The sequence below is a fragment of the Solanum pennellii genome, chromosome 2, assembly GCF_001406875.1.
Source record: "Solanum pennellii chromosome 2, SPENNV200".
Lineage (NCBI taxonomy): Eukaryota > Viridiplantae > Streptophyta > Magnoliopsida > Solanales > Solanaceae > Solanum > Solanum pennellii.
This window is the reverse complement of record NC_028638.1, coordinates 41,753,495-41,771,474: the sequence shown is the minus strand read 5'-3', so window position 1 is coordinate 41,771,474 and position 17,980 is coordinate 41,753,495. Positions and strand designations below refer to the sequence as shown.

Here is a 17,980-nt window from a genome sequence, read left to right as displayed (position 1 = left end):
GACAGTTAGTTGCAATTAGGTGTTTAGCTTACATAAAATGAAAATTATACATTACTGAAATCATTACATTTGCATCATTTTATTATAAAATACAACTCATTTAGTAGTGTAAAAAACAAAGTATTCTCGCTTACTCTATTGTCTACAGCACAGTATGAAAAGACAACCCTCGTGAAAATGAAAAAACAAAAAAAAAAATTGGAGAAAAAAAATTCAGGACTTTACTTTTAATGAAATCAAATCGAAACTAAAACGAGATTTCACATGGTGCATGGAATGTTCTTCCACGGCAAATAGATTCCAGGTTTTCGCCAGCATATGAACAAAGAGGTGAAACCTCCACACCTGAAAAATTAAACGCGATAAACTTTGAGAAGAGACTATGAAACACTTACTTCTGTTACACTATGGGTTTGTTAGGTTCCCAGTCTACAACAACAACAACTACACCTCAGTCACAAACGAGTTGGTTTTGCTGTCATAATGTAAGAACTTGTATGCAGTGAATAGTTATGCATGGATTGTAATACGATCAATAATTTCCCATGGATTGTTGTGTAGGAATTACCTAGTTTAAAGGGTGTGTTTTCTTAAATATTGTTATCCACATATTATCTGGTACAAAATAATACATAGGTTATACCACTACTAGTTTATACAATATTCGGGATCTGCTGTTAAATTCTCAGAAGTTATTGAGTTTAATATCACAAACCAAACACTACATGATTAGTTAAGCAGAGATTATATTGGTAAGATAGATTTTATATATATATATAAGTAATGCAGAGTTCTCTATGGATATTAAATTTCCCTATCCATCGTACCAAACGACCCCTAGTGTTCTTGCAAAGTTAAAAGAGTTGGCTTTCACTATTTAGCATTCCTGGCCTCATGGTAATTAACCTATAAATATTCCTTCGCACCATGCATTATGAACTTCACAAAAATATTTTCTTTTCCAAACATCAAATTACCTGTGGCATATAAGGGCACAGAATGTGTCAAGAAGCCTCCAGCTGCAACCACCCAACGGGTATGGAGACGAAGAACAAGCAATTTAGCACTATCAGGAGTGTCAAAGTTTGACCCGTTGGAATTTTTAACTGGAGCAAATTCTTCTTCGCGAACAACCTATATAGACAAAATATTTCGACACCCGGTATTAGACAGATGTGCATTTAGCTGCTATTGGAGAGTTGGAAGTATTGTGACAAGTACAGAATGACAATTACCTCAAATAGTGTTGTTGAAGGCGTATAAGGGAAAGCATCAAATATGAATTGTTCCAGTTTGTATCCCACTGTTTGACCATGAATTGAGGGGATTTTCTTCTCTGCGAGATGATAACTGCAATCATGTCGTAAAACTTGTTTTAAACTGGTATTCCAACAATTATAGTCAACTCCACCTATGTTTGCAGAACAAAACCACTCCCCGGAGTCCAAATGAAGGAGGAGGTTGCGGTATAGTTAGAGAAATAGTCAAATTATGCAGAGTACATGTAGAGCATATTCGGGTTGCTGACGTGAAGGATTATTATCTATAGGATTAAAGTAATAGCCTTATTCTGTGGCCATTCCCACTGATTTACGGCCTTCTACTATTGGTATGTGATTGATTCTAACAAATAGCCATTAAAGCCATTACTTTACAATTTTTAGGCAACCAAACAAACAAATACAAAGGAAGGCAGTGCTCACATGCTGTCTTTCTCAAGGCCATTTGCCACTTGATTCAGGAAATCTACTGTAAACATATGTAAGCAGACCTGAAAAGTAAAATATATGAGTAAATCGAAAAGGTATCTATTAAAGAAGAAATAGGTGCATACAAGATTACTTTGCTCTCCTCTTCACAAGGTCCACTAGATACCCTTTTTTTTTTTTATAATTATTCTTTATCTATTTTCAGATATCAAAAGGATTGTGGGGTTTCGATTTTCGTCCCACATAACCAAAATAAAAGAAAACGAGAGCATGTTTACAGCATTCATCAGAAATATTGAATCCTCCCTCGATTTCTTTAAACGCCACATCTAAGAGTAATAGCATAGTTCTAACAAGATTCTTTTTCTGCTTGAACTAAGATCCTTTTTTTTAAAATTACAAAAAAAAAAATAACTCGTTTCAGCAAAATAACTTAATGCATGCAAATCTGTATTTCACCAACTAAGAGAACTCACTCACATGTTTATAGTAATAAGAAGGTATATTTTGAAATGTTCCCTTACAATTTAAGATAAGAGGTATATTTTTCTTATCAAAATGTTCTTTAGTATTGGTATTGTGATTATCATCATAACTTTGGCAGCATTAATACTTGATATAGAAGATTTGGTTACAACTCTCTTTGAATCATATTCATAGGAACTCCTCCATTTTCTCACAAAAAATTCTCAAGGAAAATGGTCAAGGTTTTGGCTATGTTTATAACATAATTTTATGTTGAAAACAACAGCCTAAATTTACGACAAGTGCAGCAAGAAGGATACACAAGATTCAATTTCCATCGAGTTAAAAATATTGTGTCATAAATCAACAGAATGCTTATGACTAGATATGAGAAAACCTGTTGCTGTAAACTATAGTAGAGTTCCACTGAACTATTTGTGGGGGAAGAAATAGAACATAAATCTAAGGAAAGAACGGAGAAAGGAGAAACGGCGAGGTGAAAGGTTGAATTTACATTACTCCAACAAAAGCGAAGACGTCCTGTTTCCTGGTTTACTGCACTAGAGAGTGAAGGATCCAACTCACTATACTCAACCACAGCAAGTGGTCCACCTTTACCTCGACGGACAAACACACCAACCTTCTCTTGTGGATAGGCCTACAATCAGAGTGGATAAAAACCAATACATGCATATGTTATAACTTCTTTCCGAACTGCTCAATTAAAATATTTTGATGATTTATGAGAACTCTAAAATGTGATGCACTATGTTCTACACAAAAACTATAAAAGGTTTTTTTAGACAAGTCAATAAAAAGAATCAGATTATGTTGACTAGTCAGGTAAATAAATGTATTCTATGTCCAGTCTAAGCTCCGCTGCTGCTTCATCACAGAAACACCAAACTTCCACTTAGTTTTCTTGGACTAGAAAAATAGCATCTCATACACTGTTCTGTTGATCCTTCGTAGCTTGTTGGATAGATTTTTCTCTTTAATAGATCAATGGGCCTATTACCCTGCTGCTAGTCATTGCATTGCTTATCTTAGGGAAAATATTAAAAGCAACGGCTTCCTGTACTTGTAATAGTCCATTTATATTGTGAGAACTAAGTATTCCAGGAGTTAATGGAAGAGGGGTAACTGTAGCCGAAATGTAAAATGCAAACATTAGTTTGGAAAAGAATGGATTGAAGGAAGAACCTTACCAAGACACTAAACAAGTTAAACTTAAAACTAAGGGCAAAGTAATCAAATGCTAAGCTTATATTTGTTGATCTAGCAAGAATTACCATCATTCTTGCATATTTCAGCTTTATAGAATAATATAGACCCAAGGAATGTGAAAATAGTATCAAGTTTCTGGTGTTAGTATCCTACAACACTGAACATGAGAGTGAAGCTTCACATTTTCTTCATCCAAAAGCAGAGGCGACTATTCATCTCTATGTGGTGTCACCTTCACCAGAGATATACATTAAATCATTGTGGACTAGCAAGAGTCATACGGTTGCAGAGACCTTCAAAACTACAGAACCATCTCAGTGAAGAAACAAAACTCATCAAGTTTATTCGATCTTTCAAAGATTACAACTCTACTACATTTTGCTCAGTCAGAATTTACTTGAGAAGAACATCCTTTAACCTATCTAACAACTATATCAGTGACTTTCAGTTCACAAAAAAAAACACTCTAAAAAGGTAACAAAAGAAACGATTTATCTGATTTGGCATCCTGAGCAGATACTGGATTGGAAATATTGCAACTATTTCCTACCTCTCAGATGCTAAATTGAATGCACAAAAAGTTGGATAGGAGAAGTATAAATTATTTCGTCCAAAAAAACAAAACAGAAAAATGGAAACAAAATTACTCACCTTGCGTACAACTTTTGCAGCAGCAGACACACCTTTATCAATGAAATAACCCAGAAAGGTAGGATCTGCCACTCGAACCTGCTTCCAGAAAACAATTAATATGTATCTTAACAGAACAAATTACTAAGAAGTTCATTCTATGGGAAAACGATATTAAAAGTGGGAGGAAAAGCACAAATTACCAAAGCATTGTCAACTCCATAGCAATCCACAAATTTAATGCCTCTCGAGTTCATGTCTTCCAATAATCTTGAAGATTTCAATGCTGGAAAAGATTTAAATGTTAATTGACAAGTGGTACTCTATTGTATTAAAAGAAAAATGCTTAAAGTGGGGTATAGCTCCGTATCAGGAAAACAAAAGTGAGGTATAGCTATACCTGTATAAACTCCACCATTTCCATCCGGAGACTTCGCTACCTGCTTCAACAAAAAAGCTTTAATATCCTATTAAAACTTTAGATAGTTCATCCATATTTTATGACACGATACCTACTAAAATTTGAAATAGTTCATCCATATTTTATGACACCGTACCTACTAAAATTTGAAATAGTTCATCCAATGTCAACTTAATATAAGAAAAACTCAAAAAAATGCATAATCTCTCAGTAATCCTATTAAGTTCTTCTATGAAAAGTTTTTAACTTAGAAACACCTGGTTTGATAGATGGATTTTAGTCATAAGATAAACAAAATTAACAGAGAACAGCTCAGATTTCATTATGAGATTTGAAGGGCGTCCAAGACTTGAGAGTTGAGATACTACTATGTCCACTGCAACCAAAGCAAAGAATCAAGAGAAGGCCCATTACGACCTTGTAAACTGAGAAAGAAATACCCTTAATACAGAGACTGAGAAACTCGGAAACATGGTGGAAGTACTTTACAAATGATGAAGTGTTGACTGCTCCCAACAAGAAACCTTTGTCCATAAGGTTGCAAAATAACAAAGCGTCTCAAGTTATACTATGCAAAATGGTAAGAGTTTTAAAAAAAAAAACAAGTTTCAAATAACTGTTAAGCTATTGAATACTCAAGACAGATAGCATTAGCAAGCTTTGTCCATAAGGTTACGCTTACATTGCTACTCATCCCCGGAAAAAAAAGAAGTTACAGTGAGACATCTCTAGTTGAACATGCAACTCTAGGATAGAGAGCTTAAACAGAAACTATTTCACCTGTGTAAATTTAATTATTGAACAATTACACCTTCATTAGTAGCAGCAAGGTATCTCGTATATGCTTGTAAAATGCTTTCACTATATTGCAGCTTGAAGGTATGCATGAGATTTGATGACTGACTTTGTAAAATCATCTGAAAGAAAAAATTTCAAAGAGAGAAGTCACCTACCCTGTATGGGGTCTCCATAATAAACCTTCCATCCTTTGAAACACAAGGTATGGTACCTTGTTGGAAGAATGTAACCTGCAGTAACAAAAGTTCTCTTTAATGCGAAAGAAAGATCAAAAACCAATGAACTCTCAAATTAAATTACATAAAAATGAGAGAGAAAAAAGGGTAACTAATGAAATCTTACTTGATCTGCTTCAAGACCAAAATACTTATGACTTTCAAAGTATTTGCGTGTGGCTTCATCAGTGAATGGACTGGTCATGATATACCACTGTATAGGAACAATGCCAGCACCTGAAAACTAACTGTATTTTAGCGTGTGGATACGTGAACCAACACCCAAAGGCATTAAACAAGTAGCTCACCCTCATTTGCAGTTATAGCTGCTAATCTTTGAATACACAAAATTCTCTCAGCTTGAAGATGGAAAAGTGATTTCCCAGATGGAAGTCCAATATCTGGTACAAAAGAAGTAAAAAGAACATCCATAAGTAGAAGCTTTCTTTCCCCATAGTTCTATTTCCCACCATCCCTCCTCGCCCTCGCCCCTTTTAGAGAGAAAAGATGGAAGCAATATAGCAGCTGCATGTTAATCCATCCAAAAAGAAAGTTTTAGGTTTAAATTTGGAAAAAATATTATTAATATAGATAAAAGAGACTTCTTCGGTATTTGCTAAATCAGTGATTTCCAAATTTCTGATGACTACCACAGAAAGTTCTTCTATCTATTAAGCGTCGAATAAAAAAAATATTAAATATTCTTGTGTATTAAGATATACCAAACCTCAAATACGTTCCAAGTTTTCCCAAAAGTGGAACCATGCCATTCAGTACAAAACAATGCCAGACAGAAATAGATATATCAATGACAGTGCTCAATTACATTACTACCTAACTTTCTACCTTGTTCAATTTTTAAAATACTCAAAAGTGACCCTTGATATACTTCCACAAAAAATATCTAGCCCATCTCATCTAACATAATAATATTTGACAAGGCATGTGGAGATAAGGCGTAGTTTTTATATCCTAGCTCTTTTTTCGCTATCATAAAAAGTTGATAGTTTAGCTTACATACTAGGAATAATGCCAGAGAGAAATAACTGTTATGTAGCAGGAATTCATACAGCATAGATGATGACCATAGACTTCTTAAACGTTCCAAAGACGAAATACTTGTTTATAAAGCCAACTATCACGGGAATTAACCAAGAATCAACAATTGTGGTAACATATTATTGACAGGTAATCAGTACGAGTAAGGTATTAAAGCAAATATTATACATCCTGTAAACTACAACTCATAAGGATGTCAAATAAATAGAAAAATTACTTACTGAAACATCCTTTGGGGTCTGAACTACCAAGTCGAGTCCCCTGCATAAAAAATCATATTCTCAACATCTAGACTAGAAAATTTAGAATAGTCAGAACACCTATATTATAACATGGGAATAACAAAGTAAATCATATATCCAAAAAGTTTTTGGACAGATCATCCCATGGCATATCAAGCCCTTTGAAAATAGAACAGGATCCAATAGATTTTAACTTTACTATAATTTTTTTTGGAATAAAAAGGAAAAAAGTTCTTAATACAGACCAAACGGTGATGTTGTTAGACCAGTATTGGTGATCTATAACCGTTCTACTCAATCATAATGCAAATTAGACTAGCCAAAGGGTATACAAATAAACTAGGAAAACTAAAGCACAGTTAAAAAATGAAATTGCATTTCAATAACAAGGAAATCATGTTTGCCTACCCTCAGAAAGAGGAGGGGGAAAAAGAAGGGGAGGAGTTGAATTTTTTAATTGACCTGATAGTACTGATAAACTACGAATATCGAAACCTTTAACAGAAACACAATCAAGAATATCTTTTAGGACAGTCTGAAAAATGATTTTACATTTTAAGATAAAAATATATAGTAATAAACTTTTAAGATATTAATTATTATGATATTATTTACAGAATTAAGTAACTTTTTTTCTTTTTTGTTAGGAAGATGAACTTCTAAAATATTAATGCACCAATCAATCAATTAAAGAGGCAGCAAAACAGACGCAATCCTTATAGGTATGTTACGAATACATCATAAAATATTTAGGATCAATAATTATTTCTTATCCTTAAGTGGTAAGTTGAGTAATAACCACCAGCAGATACATGTACTAAGTTTTCAGCCTATATCATACTGAGTAGTGATAAATGATAGCCAAGTTTACAACCTATATCATAATGAGGTAGATAGTGGAAAATCACATTGTATGGGACATGGTGTCCCTATTCTTGCTTGGTAAGTACCTATAACATGTTAATACACTTTTTCCTATTTATCAAAGAAAATATTAATACACTTTATCTTACTTTATACATGAAATGATTATCAGAGATCCAGATCTCACTGAAGAAAACATCTTTTAAAGCAACTCGGTATGCATAAACATTAACATAGCCTACTTTTGGTTCCCTTGATTAAAGTCAAGAGTTCCATAGTTTGCAGAGAACCTCATAAAACTACATGATAAAAGAAATCATACCAAAGTGGTTAAACCACTTTAAGTCAGCCACCAAATTTTTGACACCTTTACGTTTTCAGCTGGACCAAGTAAAAGCAAAAAGGCACAACTATGCTTAAAAGTCAAGAATGTTCTCAAGTCTTTAGTAACATTACCTGGCCACCAGACAAAAGCAGCACACCCAATTTCCCTTCCGCAATGGCCTTCATGCCCATCTTCCACCACTTTTCTCTATCTTCCATTGTCCTCTCCTCCACAGTTGACACACAACTTTCCGGCACTGGCTCTATCGCTGCTGCCGGAAGTCCTGAAATAACAGATACTTTCACATACTAAGCTTTTAAGTAAACAATCTTTTCTAAATGGCAGCACAATACACTAAAGTGCCTCCCGCTATACCCAGGGTCCGGCAAAACAACAAACCGCAAGGGTTTATTGTACGTAGCTTTACCATGCATTTCTACTAGAGGGCTATTTCCACTCATTTGAATTTAGAAAAAAAATTAAGTGTTGTTGACACCGACCTTGTGAATGAAATGAACACCGAATGATCCGATCAATCCTAGGGAGATCTATATTCTGCAATAAAGTACTTCCATGTTAAAAGCAATTCACAATAATCGACTAGTAATATAATACCCAAATTCTAGTTTATCAAGCAATTCACATTCTAAACAGAAACGAAGTAGTACCCAAATCAAAAGAAACAATTTTTACTTCAAATAAACGCAATTTCCTTCTAATTTGAGAAGAAAAACCCAAATTGATAACAAAGGGGATCTACAAAAAAGAAAAATAACCTCAATATCCTTAACAAGGAGATCTTTTTCTTCAGAAGAAAGTTCATCCCATAGAGAAAAAGCATCTTCTTGACCATAATCTTTGAGCCTTTCAAGTAAAGCTTGTGGTGGAGGAGATACTGGGACAGTCTCCATTGATGGTTCCCTCATTCTTCTTCTTCTCTCTCTAGATCTCTGAGTTTCTCTCTCTAGATCTATATACAAAAGAGTGAGAGATAGAATTGAGTGTGTTAATTTTGGATTTGTAATTCTTCCCTCTTGTGAGCTGTATTTCTGCTGACGGTTGGGTGGTTATTTCATACAGAGTGAGAGCAAAACAGTGACGAGGAAGACAAGTTTGTATGGAGAAAGTCAAATGACTAATTTACCCTTTAACACATTTTTTTTTATTTTTAAATTTTTCACGATATCACGAATTATTTCAAATTTACGTCACATGAGATTTAAATAGAGGGAAAACACTTTTTATTAAAGATTTTTCCAAGATACAAATATGAAACTTCTCGTCAAAGAAGGAACAGCCGTATGACCCTATTTAAACGAGTTCGAAGCCTAAAGGTATAAAATATTAACAAAAATTCCAAAACGGTAAATAAAATTTTATATTAATCAAAACGGCAAAATCGCTGGAATAACCACCGGGAAAAGCAAAATCTTTGCTAATGTAGCGATTTTGCAAAATGTGATTTTTTTTTTAAAAGAAATTCAAATCGCTACTTAGGCAGCGATTTTCAATTTTTTTTAAAAAAAATCACATTTTGCAAAATTGCTGCAGTAGCAGCGATTTTGCTTTTTCTGATAGAGGAAATCGTTGTTATTCCAGCAATTTTACCGTTTTAGTTAATATAAAATTTTATATACTATTTTAAAATTTTTATAAATATTCTATACCTTATAGCTCAAGACTCCTATTTAAACCACAATTCTTAATCAAAGTCATATGTATATTATAACAAACAAATCAATTTTTCTTGTGAAGAATTTATTATGACAATAAACATTATCTAATATAAATTTTTACATAAAAATAACTTTTTGCATGATTTGTTGTCTAATGCTACCAAAAAAATACTTTGTTTTTGTAGGAGGTCTAACTTGAGTGTAACTTTTTAATCATAATCAAAAGTTGAAGTGGTAAACTTAAATCTTTTTGAAAACTTTAGACATCATTCATTATTTTATGTTAAAAGTTTCGTTAATAATATAAATAAATATGAAATGATTTTGATATTAAAAAGAATATAAATAGTTGAAACATTTAATAATGTTAGAAAATTCAACATGGAAGGAAAACGAAGTTTAGTATTTCATTTTTTTTACTTTTGTTAATATTTCTGGCTTTCAAAGTTCTCATACTAATTAAATATTTTTCTTTGTTATTATAATTAATAATATTTTATCATCAAGGCAAAAAAAAAATATTTAAATCAACCGTATCATTTTATAATTAAACAAAATATGTTCTTAGCCGTTAGGATTAAATTATATTTTTCTAATATTAAATTAAAGTCAACCTTAATAGATACTATAAATTTTTATTTTGTTCATCATAAATTTTTAATTCTCCTATAAAAGTCATAATATTTGATGAAATACGACTACATTATTTATCAGTGATTAACCTAAATTTCAGATAATAATACCACTGTCACTTTTTCTCCTATTTCTATGTGATGTTTTTCCTAAAAATAAAAATAAAAATTAGCTCACCTATCTAGAAAAGAAAGGCATATTTTATTGACTCAACATAAAATGCCAAAAATTCTAATCTATAAATTAAAATAGCAACTATTTCTTAGTATAATTTTTTTTAACATTTTAAACATAAAAAATCATATTTTTATATTATACCTATAATATGCATAATTACGCTCTATAGCACATTTTATGTTTGATATAGAGTTTTTGATTTGTATAATTCGCTAGAATCATCCAATTTTATACAAATTGTTCTGATTTGTATAAATTCATTTTTACGTTGTAATTTGTATATAAGATCTGTATTGGTATAATTATAAGTGTACAGAACGAAAATATAAATATTTGTATATACATTTTTCTCGCATTTTATACAAACAAAAACACAGTTTATACATTTTATATCGAAATGTATAAAATGACTTATTGTATACTGAAAATGGCTAATTATATACTGAATTAGATGGCCAAAAAATAAAATATTCGCTGCGAATTACAATTAAAATAAACTATGATTATAACATTTAATTTGAATTAATAATTTGCTATTTCATGCCATTTTCCTTTTTATATTTGATCAGTCCATTTCAAAAGTTACTTTGTTTTATATCTATTCAAATATATATTTCTTAAAATGAAAAGAAAAAAAAAAACTCTTTAGAGTAATGATTTCTACATTCATTTAAAACAAATGATATCTGAATAAATTAAAGTACACATAGTTCTAAAGGTATTTCTCACAAAAAGAAAAATGTTCAATAAAAAACTAATAATACGAACAATATCCAAGGTAATCATTCAATACATTATTAGGATGGCTATAATTGAGGGGAAACGAATATTTTATGATATAATAATAATTTTGGTAATTATTGGAACAATTAAATATATTTTTTTAAAAAGTGAAAAATCCAAAAAGTGATAAATTAATAGTAAAAATTATGCCTTAATTTGCTTTAAATAATTGGATTCATAGTCACGTGACTCCATAAAGTATGTGCACGTGTTCATTGATGTTATTTGATAGAATATTCTAATATACTTTTCATCACTTTGATTAATACTTAATGGCTAATGCTGTTTTTTTTCTCGTTTTTTTTTTCTAATTATTTTCCTTTTTTTCAAATAGAAAGCTCAGTGGAATTCATTTTTTTTTCAAATAAAAAGCGCATTGAGAATAGTATACTGTGCCATAATAATTAGGTTTTATATGAAGCGAAATAAATGTTTTTTTTATCAACCTTTTTTAATTTATTCATTATTCTTATTGGTATTATTCTATTATTTTATTCTTCGATTTTTAGTATTATCTATTATTTTCTTTATTATAGTTCTCGTGTTAAATTTTTTAATATAACTATTTGTTATTTTCTTATTATTTTAAATATGATTTTAGTTTTTTACTTTTATATAACATAATTATTAATATGATTTACTTGAATCAAAATTTAGCAAAACGTCATTTCTATTTTCATTAAATAGAAATAAAATTACGTATATAATACACATTATCCTTTCTAAACTCACTTCGTCACATGCATATATTGTATGTAATTGTTGTTGCGTACTTTCTAAAATAGAATTAGTGTTTGGAGGATACACCTTTCAATTTTGGATAATTAAAAATAAGAAATCGAGTTATGTAATTAATTTATTTGAATGGATGGTTTAACAAGAATCACTTTTTTATTTCTATGAATCAAAGTAAAGATAAGATTGCGTGTATTATATTTTCTTCTGACTTTATTCGTAAAATTAGAGATGAAATACAGTTATTAGAGTTGGTGATTATTTAACTTTATTATCTTAATTAATTATGGTTTTTATATATTATTAAATATTAAAATCCTAAGGATAAGAGTGTCCATTTCTTTACTCCATCACAATGGTAACAGCCATATAGTCTCCTTCAGTATTCCTCTATATATTTTTCTTTAGTTAAAGGAGATCACTGGTTGAAGATAATTGTTAGTTAAAAATAATAATAATATTTATTCAGAATAATAATAATATTTATTCATACAACTAACTAGGATATTGATATCTCAACCTCTCTTATACATAAGAGTGAAATTCAAGCAAAGTATATATAAAATAACAAGTGGAATATAACTCCAACATATTCCACTCTGTGTGTTTTTTATTAAAAAAATCATAATAAATTATTGTTTTTAATATAATTAATAAAGTACGTTATCATCATTTAATAAATGAAACAATTTGAGATGCACCGACACAGAATATTATGAGCTCAATAAAAACGAATCAAACAGTACATCAAGTTTAATTGGAAAAAAAATTGATTAGTGGTTTGGTTTGATATTGAAAAAAAATCTGACTATATTTGGGTTGGTTTGATTTTAACTAAAAAAAAGTCAACCTGAGAACAAACCAATCCGATATTATATATGTAATATTAAAATTTTATGTTATACATAAAATTATTTACTTTGATATCATTTTAAAATATTTCTTATACTATTTCATAGTTTTTATCTTTTAATATATTATTTCAAGTTTAAAACTTAGAATTTGGAGTGGTCCAATAAAAATTATAGTTCATAGATATTGATAATTATAATAAAACTTAAATCAAAATCAAATTAATAGTAATGCAAAAACACAATCAATTCAACGGTAAGAATGACAATAATATTGAATATTTGTTCTTTACTTTTACATTGGTTTAGACAATTAAAATACGTAATCTAATTTTATTTTTCTTAAATATTTAGTAATGTTACAAATATTTATTAAACTTATTTTAGCATGATTTAGTGTTTTTAAATTATGATTATTTTCATTATGACTTTATAATATTTATTTTATATGACAATTTCATTATTATTATTTTTTTGAATATTTTGTGTCATCAATACTCATCTCATATTTTGTGTTATTTTTTCTTTTAAAAAAAACACCTTATATAATTGTATTTTGGTTGGACTAAAGAAATATTTGGAGCACAAGTTAATTTTATGTTTGTATGCGAACTTCACCGAAAAAATTTAAAAATATGTAAAAATCCAAAGTTTATTAATTTGATTTGATTTATAAATTTATAAGTTCGACATAATGGTTTTGAAAAATCCGAACCAAATTGAGGTTGAAAAAATTCAAATTTTATTAGTTTGATTGTTTTATAAATTTAAAATTTTTACACAAATAGTTTGATTTAATCTTTAAAAAACCCGAACCAACTCCTAATCAGTAGTTAATTTCCAATTGCAAAAATATTACGTTTTTACACCAAAAAAATAGAGACCAGTAAGCCTATGACACGTGTATTTTAAAAAATATATAATATACTTTTTATATTAATTATGTATTAAATATTTATGAATTATGGTAATACTTTTGTCATACCTTCGAAATGCGAAGAGTATATTCGATATCAAGAGATATTTTTCATTAAATATAAAATATTAGTTCTAAAATTATTTACATGTTTTTATTAATAAAGTATATATATATATATATATAATTGTTGTAAAATCAAGATTATAAGAAGAAGACAAGAGAAATAGATGTAGGAGAAGACTTTCTTTTATTCAAGTATATATAAGTTTCATATGTATATATTACAATAGTGAATGAACAACCCTATTTATAGAGTGAGAAATCATTCCAAAGGTCACCATATTAAGTATCATAATAAATAGATACATACTTATCCAAAAAGGTTCATGTAACCTAGTGAATATGAATGGTTGTTCATGTACTAACTTTATGGACTATCCACTTATTTAATGGATTTATAACACTCCCCCTTGGATGTCCATAGATATTGTGCCTCGTTAAAACCTTACTAGAAAAAAACCCTGTGGGAAAAAATTCTAGTGAAGGAAAAAGAGTACACATATCTTTTGATACGCATTATTTGCTGCCTCATTAAAAACCTTTCTAGGAAAACCCAATGGGACAAAACCTAGATTAAGGAAAAAAGAGTACAGTGCGTATTTTACTCCCCCTGATAAAAACCACGATTCAGATGGTTAAGTTTCCGCATTCCAATTTTGTGAACCATCTTCTCAAGAGTTGAGGCCGGTAAAGATTTAGTAAATAAATCTGCTGGATTATCACTCGAACGAATTTGTCGCACATCAATATCACCATTCTTCTGGAGATCATGTGTGAAGAATAATTTTGGTGAAATGTGTTTCGTTCTATCTCCTTTTATAAAGCCTCCTTTTAATTGAGCTATGCATGCAGCATTGTCTTCAAAGAGTATTGTGGGTATCTTGACGTCACACTTCAAACCACATCTTTCTTTGATAGAATGTATTACTGATCTTAACCATACACATTCTCTACTTGCTTCATGAATGGCTATTATCTCAGCATGATTTGAAGAAGTAGCGACAATAGACTGCTTCATAGATCGCCATGATATAGCAGTACCTCCATATGTGAACAGATAGCCTGTTTGTGATCGAGCTTTATGTGGGTCAGATAAATAACCTGCATCTGCATGACCAACAAGATCTGCACTATCTTTGTTAGTATAAAACAGACCCATATCACTAGTTCCCCTTAGATATCGCAATATATGTTTAACTCCTTTCCAATGTCTTCGTGTAGGGGAAGAACTATATCTTGCTAACAAATTAACAGAAAATGCTATGTCAGGTCTCGTAGCATTAGCAAGATACATAAGTGCCCCAATTGCACTAAGATAAGGTACTTCTGGACCAAGAGGTTCCTCATTCTCTTCTTGAGGTCGGAATGGATCCTTACTCACTTCAAGTGATCGGACAACCATTGGAGTACTTAATGGATGTGCTTTGTCCATGTAAAATCGTTTCAAGATTTTCTCAGTATAGGCAGATTGATGGATGAAGACCCCGTCTACTAAATATTCTATTTGTAGTCCAAGACAAATTTTTGTCTTTCCAAGGTCTTTCATCTCAAATTCTTCCTTTAGATATTCAATTGCCTTTTGAACCTCTTCTGGAGTTCCAATGAGATTAATGTCATCAACATAAACAGCAAGAATAACAAATCCCAATGTTGTTTTCTTAATAAATATACAAGGACAAATGACATCGTTTATATAACCTTGTTTTATCAAGTACTCACTGAGGCGATTATACCACATGCGCCCTGATTGTTTTAAGCCATATAATGACTTTTGTAATCTGATTGAATATATTTCCCGAGATTTTGAACTACATGCTTCAGGCATTTTAAGTCCTTCTGGAACTTTCATATAAATTTCATTATCAAGTGAACCGTAAAGGTAAGCTGTAACCACATCCATTAGACGAATTTCAAGATTTTCATGTACAGCTAAACCGATGAGATATCGAAAAGTTATTGCATCCATAACAGGTGAATATGTTTCTTCATAGTCGACACCGGGTCGTTGAGAGAATCCTTGTGCAACAAGGCGTGCCTTGTATCTTACAATCTCATTTCTCTCATTTCTTTTTCGTACAAAGACCCATTTATAGCCAATTGGTTTAACATCACTAGGCGTTTGGACTACTGGTCCAAAAACCTCACGCTTAGCAAGTGAATTCAATTCTGATTCAATTGCTTCTTTCCATTTTGGCCAATCATGTCTTTGTCGACATTCTTCGACGGATAGAGGTTCAAGATCCTCATTTCCTTGCATAATGTTAAGTGCAACATCATATGCGAAAACATTATCCACTATGATTTTTGATCGATCTAAACTTATCCCATCACCTGTAGAAGAACTTATTGAGAGTTCTTCATTTACTTGAGTCTCGGGTTCACTGATTTCTTCAGGAATATCAGGATTAATCAGATCTTGAATTTCTTCGTGAAATTCTTTTGTAGTGTCATTTTTTGTACTTCTTTTTCTAGGATTCTTATCTTTTGAACCCAATGGTCTACCACGCTTCAGGCGTATTTGTGATTCAGAAGCTATGACACTTGTAGATGGTCCTTTTGGGACGTCGATTCGGATAGGCACATTTACTGCAGGAATATGTGACTTTGTTATCCTTTTTGAATCAGTAAATGCGTCTGGCATTTGATTTGCTATGTTTTGCAAATGGATGATCTTCTGGACCTCTTGTTCACACACAGGGGAGCGTGGATCAAAATGAGATAATGACGAAACTTTCCATGCAATTTCACTTTTAAGTTTATTTTTCTCTCCCCCTAATTGCGGAAAATTTGTTTCATCAAATCGACAATCTGCAAATCTTGCAGTGAATAAATCTCCCGTCAATGGCTCAAGGTAGCGAATTATTGAGGGTGAATCAAACCCAACATATATGCCTAACCTTCTTTGAGGGCCCATCTTGGTGCGCTGAGGTGGTGCTACAGGCACATATACAGCACATCCAAAAATTCGAAGATGAGCAATATTTGGTTCATGACCAAATACCAATTGTAATGGGGAGTATTTATTATAATGAGTCGGTCTGAGACGAACAAGTGATGCTGCATGTAAGATAGCATGACCCCAAACAGTAGTAGGCAACTCACTTTTCATAAGTAGAGGTCTTGCTATCAATTGTAAGCGCTTAATAAATGACTCAGCAAGGCCATTTTGAGTATGAACATGAGCTACAGGATGTTCAACTTTTATCCCTACCGATACGCAATAAGCATCAAAAGCTTGGGATGTGAATTCGCCAGCATTATCAAGACGAATTGTCTTAATGGGATAATCTGGAAATTGCGCTCTTAATCGTATCATTTGTGCCAATAATTTTGCAAACGCCAGGTTGCGAGATGATAAGAGGCACACATGAGACCATCTTGAAGATGCGTCTATTAGGACCATAAAATATCTAAACGACCCACTAGATGGGTGAATAGGTCCACAAATATCCCCATGTATTCGTTCCAAAAATTGAGGGGATTCAATGTTAACCTTCATTGGTGATGGCCTAGTAATCAATTTGCCTTGGCAGCAAGCAGCACATGAAAACTCATCATTTGTAAGAATCTTCAGGTTCTTTAATGGATGACCATTTGAGTTTTCAATGATTCGTCTCATCATTATTGATCCAGGATGACCTATTCGGTCATGCCAAAGCACAAAAGTCTTTAAGTCAGTAAACTTCTGGTTTACGATAGAGTGTGCTTCAATCGTACTTATTTTTGCATAATACAGGCCAGAAGATAAAGTTGATAATTTCTCCAATACATATTTCTGGTTTGAGACAATCTTGGTAATACCAAGGTATTCAACATTCATTTCATTTATTGTCTCAACATGATATCCATTTCGGCGAATATCTTTAAAACTTAACAGGTTTCTTGGGGATTTAGAAGAGAACAAAGCATCTTCTATGACAAGTTTTGTCCCCTTAGGCAGAAATATAGTAGCTCTTCCGGAGCCTTCTATTAAGTTTGAATTACCAGAAATTGTAGTAACATTTGCTTTTCTTCTAAGCAAGTAGGAGAAGTATTTCTCATCTTTGAATATGGCGTGCGTTGTTCCACTATCAATTATACAAATATCTTCATGATTGATCATTGAGGTATCCATATATTCTTCAAGATAAAAGATATAAAAGAAATAAACATTATAATATTATTACTAAACAAAAACAATACACAACCTTT

At 31.3% G+C, this 17,980-nt stretch overlaps 1 protein-coding gene across 2 annotated transcripts; it reads right to left on the bottom strand.

Annotated features, from left to right (window-relative positions):
* Window positions 1-22: 22 nt before the first annotated feature.
* On the bottom strand, window positions 23-9,040 carry LOC107011969 (UDP-N-acetylglucosamine diphosphorylase 2-like). Of its 2 annotated transcripts, XM_015211663.1 has the most exons (15): window positions 8,732-9,038; window positions 8,456-8,510; window positions 8,087-8,238; window positions 6,746-6,785; window positions 5,774-5,866; window positions 5,593-5,702; window positions 5,406-5,480; window positions 4,432-4,471; window positions 4,235-4,317; window positions 4,053-4,130; window positions 2,689-2,832; window positions 1,704-1,771; window positions 1,236-1,350; window positions 978-1,134; window positions 23-345 (listed from the first exon to the last, which is right to left on the bottom strand). In XM_015211663.1, the coding sequence occupies exons 1-15, from the start codon at window positions 8,879-8,881 to the stop codon at window positions 248-250; spliced, it is 1,458 nt and encodes a 485-aa protein (XP_015067149.1). In that variant the 5' UTR covers window positions 8,882-9,038; the 3' UTR covers window positions 23-247. The 2 variants fall into 2 exon arrangements, with proteins under 2 accessions (XP_015067149.1, XP_027770674.1); XM_027914873.1 differs by lacking the exon at window positions 2,689-2,832 and having other exon boundaries at window positions 8,732-9,040.
* Between the last annotated feature and the right edge of the window lie 8,940 nt (window positions 9,041-17,980).

Excerpts from the sequence above, each read along its gene's own strand:
- LOC107011969 (XM_015211663.1), bottom strand. The coding sequence starts at position 8,881 with ATGAGGGAACCATCAATGGAGACTGTCCCAGTATCTCCTCCACCACAA. Across the intron at positions 8,239-8,455 it reads GTGTTCATTTCATTCACAAG|GACTTCCGGCAGCAGCGATA; the intron begins GTCGGTGTCAAC and ends CTGTTATTTCAG. Across the intron at positions 346-977 it reads TGTGCCCTTATATGCCACAG|GTGTGGAGGTTTCACCTCTT; the intron begins GTAATTTGATGT and ends TTAATTTTTCAG.